The 10,392-nt window shown below is 45.5% G+C and overlaps 1 protein-coding gene across 1 annotated transcript; it reads right to left on the minus strand.

The window, feature by feature from the left end:
- Positions 1-1,576: 1,576 nt before the first annotated feature.
- On the minus strand, positions 1,577-7,097 carry CCNG1 (cyclin G1). Its single transcript, XM_036391577.2, has 7 exons — positions 6,947-7,097; positions 6,294-6,557; positions 5,026-5,279; positions 4,352-4,430; positions 4,171-4,269; positions 3,731-3,925; positions 1,577-3,117 (listed from the first exon to the last, which is right to left on the minus strand). Exons 2-6 carry the CDS (start codon positions 6,555-6,557, stop codon positions 3,734-3,736), a joined length of 888 nt encoding a protein of 295 aa, XP_036247470.1. The 5' UTR covers positions 6,947-7,097; the 3' UTR covers positions 1,577-3,117; positions 3,731-3,733.
- Between the last annotated feature and the right edge of the window lie 3,295 nt (positions 7,098-10,392).

Below are 10,392 nucleotides of genomic sequence, written 5' to 3' on the forward strand. Positions count from 1 at the left end.
GCAGGAAAGGTTGTGGATGTGTCTGTTTGGACTCCAGCAAGGCCTTTGACACTGTCTCCCACAAAACACTCCTGGAAAAGCTGCAGCCCAGGGCTGGGACAGGAGCACTCTGCGCTGGGCTCAGAGCTGGCTGGATGGCTGGCCCAGAGAGTGATGGTGAGCAGTGCTGCATCCAGCTGGCAGCCAGGCACCAGTGGTGTTCTCAGGGCTCTACTGATGGCATGGATGAGGGGATTGAGTCTTTCTTAGTAAATCTGCAGACAACACTAAGCTGGGAGCTGTGTCCATCTGTTGGAAGGTCAGAGGGCTCTGCAGAGAGACCTGGAACGGTTGGATGGTCAGGCAGAGTCCAATAGGATGAAGTTTAGCAAGTCCAAGTGCCAAGTCCTGCATTTTGGCCACAATAACCCCCTGCAATACTCTGGGCTGGGGACAGTGTGGCTGGATAGTGCCCAGGCACAAAGGGACCTGGGGGTGCTGGTGCCAGCCCACTGAACATGAGCCAGCAGTGTGTCCTGGTAGCCAAGAAGGCCGATGGCTCCTGGCATGGATCAGGAATGCTGTGGCCAGCAGGAGCAGGGAGATCATTCTGTACTCAGTACTGCTGAGGGCACACCTCGAGTGCTGTGTCCAGCTCTGGGCCCTCAGAAGGACATTGAAGGGGACATGGAGACGCTTGAGTGCATCCAGAGGAGGCAACGAGGCTGGAGAGGGGCTGGGAACACAAACCCTGTGAGGAACCACTGAGGGAGCTGGGGCTGTTCGGCCTGGAGAAAAGGAGACTCAGAGGTGACCTCATCACTCCCTACAACTTTCTGAAAGGTGGCTGTAGTCAGGTGGGAGTTAGTCTCTTTCTGCAGGAAGCAACTGACAGAGTGAGAGGACAGAGTCTTAAGCTGTGTCAAGGGAAATAATAGTTTGGATATTAGGAAAAAGTTATTTATGGAAAGAGTGATGAAGTACTAGAGATGGCCTGCCTGGGGCGGTGGTGGAGTCACCATCCCCAAATGTGTTTAAAAAAGGACTGGATGTGGCACTCAGTGCCATGGCTTAATTGAGGTGTCAGGGCATGGGTTGGACTCCATGTTATCTTGAAGGTCTCTTCCAACCTAGTCATTCTATGATTCTGTGATGCCTGTGTTCCACCTGGACATGAGGAACAAATTCTTTCCTGTGCAGCAACTGTGCACAGGAACAGGTTTCCCTGAGATGGTATGGGGTCTGCCTGGAGGTAATAAATGTCTGGATGAAATCCAGTGTCATGGGCTCTGGGATGACCCTGCCTGATCAAGGAGAGGGGAGCAGCTGATCCCACCCATGGTCCCTTCCAACCTGACCCACTCTGTGATTCACTGCTGCAGGACAGATATTGTAAGATATTTAGCATTTTCTCATGTAGTTTGTCCCACACAGCCTCAACCTCTTATAAAAATAAATTTGTGAAAAAAAAAAAAAAACTGCATTATGTCTTACCTCCTGCCTGAAAAGTTTTCTCCAGGTACTGTTCAGGTGTAAGTCACATTTATAGGCTTCCTACTAATATGTTTCATAACATACAATACAGGAAAAAAGCTACTTAGTTAAGCACATTTCAATGTTTAATTTAAAGGTACATATCTTGAGACAGGACAATTAGAATTGCACACTGCATCCTCTCCCAGTGGGCTGACCACACCTTTGAATCACTTTGCACAGGTCAGCACAATGCCCAGGCAGCACTGAGAGGTGTGACAGCCAGTTACATGTTTTGCAGTGCAATCACTCCCATGAGCAGATTGGATTTGTCCAGTAGAGAGCTTTGGTATGGAGTCTTCTGTGAAAGCTTTAACTAGTTTGAGATATGCAAAGAATGGTTTCCACCTCAGCTGGTACCATCACAGGGAAGGGTTGGCTGGCCAACACCTCATCCCACACTCTGATCTCTCCTTCTCCACTCCAGCAGTCCATATAACAATCAGGTTTAACAGCCTGTTGCCAACAGCCTCTGTCCCACAGTGATGCAGAATTCAAGAGGACATTAGCAACTCTCCCAGAACCTCTTTTCATCTAACATACAATAATACACTCTTATTATCCACTTCCTTGGTAGCACTAGAAGCATCAATATTGACCTGGTCTTCTGAACAAACAGTTGTGTTTTACAAAGCTTACCAATAAAGAGATCAGAGTTGAAGCAATCTTCAGTGATTCTCATCTGGATTACTCCTACACAGAGGCCACGGGGGGAACTAGCCCTGCTCCTACTGTACCTGTAACAATGTGCCTGTTCAGTATCAGCATTTACCTCAGGAAAACTAATGCAAAACTCTGGAAAACTAAGGTCAGATTTAGGGCATGAAAGGGTTACATGTGACCCAGTTCTTTGCCTTAGTCCTTCATTAGGCATCACCAAGTTTTTACACTCAATGAGTGTGGCATCAGCAAACTACAGCTCTTACAAAATACTGCAGTTACTGATGCTGTGCTAGTGACTGTCTTTGCTAAAGGAACACAGTAAAGTTCCTCTGTTCTCCTGCTCTACCTACTTGACACATTCAGTGGGTATCACAGGATGCTGTTTAATGTGTCTGTGGTAGGAGGCCAGTGCCCATCCTGGCAGGAACACGTGAACACAAGGTACTGCCCAAACAGCACACCAGGTGAGCTGGCAGCCATTTGCTGTTGTCATCAAGATGGAGTTGGATTAGTTTTTCTTTTCTTAACACACTGCAGCACTGCACTACTGCACATCAGATTTCCTAGTACTGCATAATCCTCAGAAAGTGAACCAGGTTTTAAAAATTAATACCTAATTCAGCACCTGCAGTTACTGTAAACTGAGGTTAGATTACACAAACCGCTCTACAAACTCTAAGGTGTTAAAATTCCTTGAATTGGGATTGTGTTATTCCACTGACTAGTGAACAGTCTACCAAGTAAGAATGAAAACTGACACCACGTACTGGATTCATCATGAAAAGAACTGGTATTTGCTGGAAGGATCTTTAGTCTGAAATGTTACATGTTCTTTCCATGAATTGAGCTCTTCATTATTAAGATCAGGGTTCAGACTGTTTCTCAGATATCTGTGTGCCTGTTGACAAGGTCACAGGATGGTCTTCCCATTTCATTGTACTCCTGTAAAAAAACCCCAAACAAACCAGTCAACAGAAGTGCTTTCTACAAGAGCCAAACAAAGCATGAGATCTTAATACAGCAAAACAGCAAGATGGCTGTTATAGAAGAAGGTGTAGCCTCTGAAGTAAAGTCTAGGTAAGAAGTTTACCATTTTACAGAGTAAAACAACAGTAACAGGAATAATGAATTACAGATTTTAGCCTTCACTAAGCAGTTATACCATAGAACTGTATAAAACTGTCTGTTATAAGTGGCTTAAGTGAACAATTACAAGAAATTCATTCTACCAGACTGGTTTTCTTTTTGGGATTGGAGCAAGACAAAGGGTTTTTTTCCCCTTTTCCAAGCTTTACTTCACATTTTAGTGTGAATGTGGTCCCAATGTCTGTAGAACATTTCTGTTACCACAACACACATCAGTTCTTTCTCCAGTGTTCATACATTAATTAGGTAGCCCCTTCTTTAGGTACAGCACTGGTTTAAGCATGAACATGAGAACAGGCAACTACACTTCTGTTCCATGATTCCAGGAGGTAACCTGTAAGGGCCCTGGAGGTGGTTAACAGCTGATTTTACTTCCACATTATCAGAAGTTGATTTCACAAGGCCTTACCTATTATGAGGTGCTCTCTGGAATGGTAGGAAGGTGTGTTATTCTGTAGTAGCTGTGTTTAAGCTGCCGAGCTGTACGTCCAGACACAATCCACTTTAATTTCTGCACATTTGGTTTGGAACACTTGCTTGAGGAATATTCTGTAAGGCACTTCAATACTAGTTCCTTCCAGAAGGTCAATTCTCTGTTGCTTATCTACATAACAAGACAGAATGTCCTATGTTAACAACTAGCTAAATCTTTACTTTGTACATGAACTTTCAGCTTCTTCAACATGATAGGCAGCCAAATATCCCAGGCCAAATGAAAAAAACCCAACAAAACATCATAAGAAAGCCACAAAAGAAACCAATATGCCAACACACCTGTTCCTTCCCCACTGTGTAGACCTTTCCATGCATTTTCCTTCCACCCTCCCCTGAAATTTTATCTGCACATACCTTGGAATGTAACTGTAGAAATTCCAATGGCTCTGTCAACTCCAGCAGTTTTTGTTCCTCTATCTCTAGTGCCAAAACAGACAGTGCCAAGACAGAAGGCTGGAGAGAGAGAAGATGTTTTTAGACACTGCTTTGCTAAGTTTCAGCAGTTTAATTTTCTCTCAACTTTCAAGATGTTTACCTTGGCTTTAGAAAACATGATTCTGCAGTGACAGGCCTTAAGCTGGGTCTCAAGTCTCTCAAAATTAAGGTATTTTCTCCTGAAATAAGAACAGATGAGTGAATCTAGACAAATGCAAGATTGATCAAGGCAGCATCCCTCTGGGAACTCAGAGAAGCAGCAAGAATGTTCATTATCTAAACAAAGGCCTCATTTGTCCCAGAACTTCTGGGGTTACATTCAAACAGGTGTTCAGTTTTGGCAGCCTCAATGCCAAAAATAAATTTTGTGTTACACTGGGGAAGAGTTGCATTACCAAAGCAGGCTTAACAAGGAATTTCAGTGCTTACTAGCAAAAGGAATCTTTTTTAAATAAAAGCAGATTTTTGCAATCTTTACAATGAGGCAATACTTCACTGCAGCCTAAGCAGAGATTTATTATATCATCATTATTGAGCAAGTTTGGCTTTCGGCTCAGAGAGCAATACTCCATTTATGCAAACAATATTTAAAATTACAATAATATTAAACCATAGATGCTCACCTTTATGACAATTTCGAGTAGGGGGAAAAGTTTGTGGAATTTTTAAAGTATAGAAAGGCCAATTACTCAAGCAATTTCCCTGCTTGTTTTTCTACATTCTACATTTTCTGGTCTTAGGCAGTTATAGCAAAATCAGGATTAGTTATTGTACCTTTCACAGCTTAAATTCTCATGAATGAATGAATGATAGAGCTGTAGAAATTGGAAGGCAGTTATAGCTTTGACTTTCCAACACAGTTTCTCCAGTATGATTTTCTCCATTCTCATCATATCAGAAACAGTGAACCTATACTGGCTTATTCGGATTAAGTCAGTGGCCAAGGGCACATTCCTCTCTTCTTCTGATGCCTTCACAGCCAAGTAGAAGCAGCTGAGTCCAACACAGCCCAAGTGTTTAGGCTGTACCTAAAAGAAAGTCAATTGTTATTTTCAAAGAAGAAGGCCTCTGATCACCTATTATAACATGCAAGTATCAAACTGTAGGCACCAATTTATTTCATCAAAAATTATGGGGGATGAGGGGTTGTTTTGTTCTTTTGAGACTGAAAACTAAGTATTTTACTGTACATTATTAGCTTCATTTAACCAAACAAGAAAACAGTTATGCACTGTAAATTTCATTTCTTTCATCTAAAAAGCAAGACTGCAGAGCAATTTGGATTGAGGTAGAATGACTTGTTAATAAAGTTCTAAAATAGCCTAATAAGAAGCTTTAGGACTTAAAGCGTTGTACATATTAGGGATGATAGGAGAAAATTGGGGGTTTCTAACTCTGTTTTAAGTATGTACATGTATGTATAAATGGTCTTATTTTATTCCCTAGACAATGCAGTCCCAATTTTTACTGCTTAATCTGGATTCACAAGTCTTTGAAATCATAATTTTCCCATCCATTCCATCTAGCTTTCTCATTTTGGTTTGAACACACAAGCAAAACAAGCTTTTGTTCTTGTCCAAATTGTACAATGATAATCCTGTCTTGTTAGACAATTTAAAACAACTCAGATCAGCATGTCACATCTGCACAGGAGAATGCAATGCTAACTGATGTCTGACCAGATTTTAAGTGTTCAACAGCATCTTGATATACACAGGGTAAATGAATAGGTTGAAAAGGCAGTTAAATAAGAAGTAATTTAACTTTTTTGTATCTATGCAGCAGAACAGGCAGTCTGAATTGGTCTAGGCCATTAACACGTCCTGTTTCCCAATCCATGGACATCCTTTAGGGGGATGAGGAGTTGTTTCCTTTTCCAGAGGAAACGTTTCTTAACAATATCAAAATCTGACCGGCCAATAGAATTTTTTACCTCCACACAATCATGAATCTTTGGAAGGAGCTTAACCTTTATCTAAACCCAAGACATTCCAGTTTCGAATAGGAACTAGGCTGAGAGCTAATCCTTTAAAAAGCCTTACCTTCATTTTTGACAAGAATCTATCTAAGAAATTCACAGCGAGAGAGAACGTCTCGGTGTGGAAGCCAAAGAACTGCGTTAAGCTGAGGAGATCCTTCACCTCGAAGTCTCGCAGCCGTGCGGTCATCCGCAGGCCATTGTCGTGGGCAGCCTCGAGCAGCCGGAGCCCGGCGGCCCGGGGCTGGGCCCGCAGCTCCTGCTCCAGCATCGCGGGCAGCTCCAGCACCGGGTCCCGAGCGCCGCCGCTCGCCGGGGTATCGATCATCTGCCGCGAGAAACAGCGCCGGCAGTCCAACAGCTGAAACGCGGCGAACTCGCCAAACCCTCACAAACTCTGCGGCCCAGATGCGGCAGCCCGGGCACACGCTCGGAGCGCCCCGGGGCACCCGCGGCCCCGCAGCCCAGGGGTGCGAGGGGCACGGCGGGGCCGCGCCTCCCGGGACATGCCCGGGCCTGCCCCTCGCTGCCGCCGGGCTCTGCCGGCGGACGGAGACCTGCGCGCTCCGCCGGGGGATGGAGGGACGGAGGGACAGAAGGACAACGCCCACCCCACGGAAGGGACGGAAGGGACGGGAGGGGAGGGGACGGGACGGACATGGCACGGGGACGCCAAACGCGCAGCCGGCGGGACGGGAGCCGGCCGTGCGCCCTTACCTTGTCTGTGCGGCCCCGCTCCCTGCCCGGGAGGGCAAGGGTCGGACGGGCTGGAGTGTCCGGAGCGGGTCCGGGCGGTTGGGGCCGGGCGGTGGGGCCGGGCGGTGGGGCCGGGCGGTCGGGCCGGGCTCCGTCCGGGCCCGCGGCACCGGCGCACACCCCCAGCCCGCGAGCCGCCGCCCCGCCCGCGCAGTGGCGCCCTCTGGCGGCCCCGCCGCGCCAGGCCCCGCCCCCGCCAGCCGGTCCCGCCCCCTCCGCGCCTGAAGGGGGCGCGTCCCCGCCCTTCCATCGCCCCTCAGACCGGAGGGACTGAGAGAGTGTCCGGCCCGGGCGCTCTGATAGTCCCGCTCGCTGGGGCGCTTGGAGCTCCTCGAGCACCCACCCAGCCCTGGTATTAACTTAGAGTTAAAACTCTTAGGTTTTAGCTTTTGTATTTTTCAGGTTCTGTGCTGCTCTAGTGGGTAGTTCTGGGCTTCATTTTAAGTGTTAGTGAGCGTTCTTCACAGAGTATGGTGACAAAACAATTCCTTCTCTAGTTTGGGACTAAGGACAGCCACCCAGATTTCAGGCCCAAGAGCATGGATAACAACGTGGCCAAACAATGTGGACTGAAGAGAAAAAAACAAGAAGGACAAGACTTCATAACCTAAAGCTGTGATGGGACAATTAACTCCAATATGCAAATGGACCAGAACTTATAAAAGTGAGAGATCTCGTGACCAGTCATCCATTTTTTTGTGACCGTTTTGGTTCATCTTGGGTGTAGCTCTGCCTGGGCTCTAGCACTGCCCAAGGTGGGTCCATTGAGGCCTCCTAATAAATCCCTACTTCATTCTTTAAGTTTGTCTAGCCTTTGTTCTAGGCCAGCCTTGATAAGGCATCAGTACCCATGGCTCTTAAAGCATAAATGGCTTCTAAGCCCTGGGATGGCTCCTGCCTGGGTTTCCAGGCCAGGGCAGATGCTGTCCCCACAGGGCTGAAGGCTGGAGGGGTTCAGTGCTTTACTGTTCCCACCTCCAGCATGACTGAAACCTCTCCAGTACAAGGCATTAAAGGGTTCATGTCTTTAACACTTTCCAGCCCCTCTGACCATACATGCATCAAAAGTGATACTCATACTACTTTCTCCTATTGGACTTACCGCAGATTTATTGTGGGCTTGTTTAATTCTTCCTATCACCTGTGGAAATTAATTAAAATTTGTTTTATTGGAAAAACCTTTCTACTTTCTGTCTACCTTGCCAGCAGGCAGGACTAGAAGGAAATATAGTTAGAAGTTTTGCAGAAGTTTTTAAGAAAAATGTGTTTTTCATAGCAAGAGCTTGGATTTCTGGAAGGCTCAGAGGAAGTCAGAATGAGGGAGTCCTTGGGTGTGAAGGTGAAATGACCAAATACCGTACCTGTGTCTCTTTCCCCTCCAAAACACTTACAAGAAATCTAAGTTTCTACTTGCTGTCCATTTCCCTTCCTTCCTCTGACCTTTGCAAACCACTGAGATGCACTGAGAGAATGCATCTAAAAGGCACTGGTTAGACTTTCATTATAATGTCCTTGATTTGCATGTCTATGGGACAAGAAAAAGTAATTCGTTAAAAAAATGAAAGTGGAAGCATCAATTCCAGGTCTCATGCCGCAGCCCATCTGAGAGAAAATAAATTGTCTTTTGGTGCTACGAAGTCTAAACTGTAAATCAATCTGTTGCTATTGGATGACATTCCCATATAATTGCCCATGAATGCAAACTCAAGTACTTCAAGTATTCACAGATGCAGCACATCAGAAATAAAGATTATAGCAAATCAGATGTCATGAATATGGATATTTATGTTGCCAGTAAATAGTCTGAGTTATCTAAATTAAAATTCAAAATTATATATTGCAAAGGAAGTGTTCTTCTTTTTTTTTTTTTAAGAGTTGGAAAACATTTGCAGTATTCTTCCTGTCATTACTATGCACATAATAATCATGTGAAGCAAATGATACTTCTTTTCATGCTGCTTGTTTTAAATAGCTTTTATTTCTCAAACTGCTCTTAAAAATAGACTAAGGGAGTGCTGTAAAAAGCAGTGGGCCATGGATCTGGTTTGAAGCCACTGACAGCAGGCAAAATCACTGGCCTGTTTTTTGTTCTTTCAGTAAGGATTCTGGACTGAGGTGATGACATGGAAAAGGAGTTCATGTTGATTAAATATAACATATAAGTTATGATTTTCAAATGTTCTTTGGGCTTAGGCATTTGGCAAACAGAAGCCCAAAACACCTTTGTGGCCCAGAACACTTGGGCAGCAGCTTGAGAAGTGTCTTGCTCTGAATTGCCAGACTTCACACTGCAGTGGCTGAAGTGAGTACACAAACTCCATCTGCTCTGCAGGCTGCTGTGTGTGGATGGAAGGTGCTTCAAGAGAGGGCAGAGATGAGATGGAGGTTCAGACTGGATAGCAAAGATGCTACATCTTCTCTCCTAGATGTCTGTTCTGCCTCTTCAGTGGTTGTCATGCCTGAGACAAGGACACACACATTTCTTGTGGGTTGGTCTGGTAGCTGAGGGCACCCATTGCTCCCAGTGCCTGTGCCAAGCTGAGGAGTGCTGGCAGTGCTGCAGGGCTGGGTGGTGAGCCTGCCACAGAAGCAGAGTGGATAGTTGCAGGAGTGGTATCTTCACCTCTTTTCTACTTAACATGTGTCAGATGTCTTTCAGAAATCTGTGTCTGTTTAATCCTCACTGCCACAGTCGGCACCTGCAGGGCGTAAGTATGTGCACTGGGCTCAGTTGAGATTTCCCCCTGTTATAGATGAGTAATGAGATGGTTGGCTCTCACAATTAAGGGGTGAACATTATAGTATGCTAAGAGAAGTTTTGTAAATGTATAGTAATGTTACTGTGGTATGTCCTGTCCCTTGCATTGTTAGCATGGGATGGTCTTGGTAGTTGGGGCATTTGGGGAGGGTTGGCTCTTTACTGTAGTAACACCTGACCGCAAATCAAGGTGTGAGAAAGTGATCTCCACCACTGGACAGCAAGCAAGAAGTCGACTGACAAAACTTTAGGAGGGACTAGAGGTATAAAAGGCAGAGCATCCATTTTGAAGACAAGTGCGTGGCTGAGAGTCACAGGGGCTCCCAGTGCTATAATTTTTCCGTATTTAGTCCTTTTGTTGTAATTTTTTTGTTAAGATTTAATAAACCTTTTTAAAAGTGAGCAGTCATTTCTCACACAGCCATACTCTCACGCAGCCATACCCCCGAGGATCCAGGAGCCTCAGTAAGTTCAGGGTCCAGGAAGGACCGTGGCTGGCCTGCTCTCCTGCTTGGCCAGACATGCCACCATGTTGACATGGTGTTTCGGTTGACACCATTCAGGAAAATCCTTTGCTGTTTCACGCTCCTTTCCCTCTTTGTTAAGAGCATCAGCAAGCATTATGAATATGACTGGTGTGTAGTTAGCT

The sequence above is a fragment of the Molothrus ater genome, chromosome 15, assembly GCF_012460135.2.
Source record: "Molothrus ater isolate BHLD 08-10-18 breed brown headed cowbird chromosome 15, BPBGC_Mater_1.1, whole genome shotgun sequence".
In the NCBI taxonomy this organism is placed as follows: Eukaryota; Metazoa; Chordata; class Aves; order Passeriformes; family Icteridae; genus Molothrus; species Molothrus ater.

Excerpts from the sequence above, each read along its gene's own strand:
- CCNG1 (XM_036391577.2), bottom strand. The coding sequence starts at position 6,557 with ATGATCGATACCCCGGCGAGCGGCGGCGCTCGGGACCCGGTGCTGGAG. Across the intron at positions 4,431-5,025 it reads GAGAATTTAAGCTGTGAAAG|GAGAAAATACCTTAATTTTG; the intron begins GTACAATAACTA and ends TTCTTATTTCAG. Across the intron at positions 4,270-4,351 it reads TCATGTTTTCTAAAGCCAAG|CCTTCTGTCTTGGCACTGTC; the intron begins GTAAACATCTTG and ends CTCTCTCTCCAG.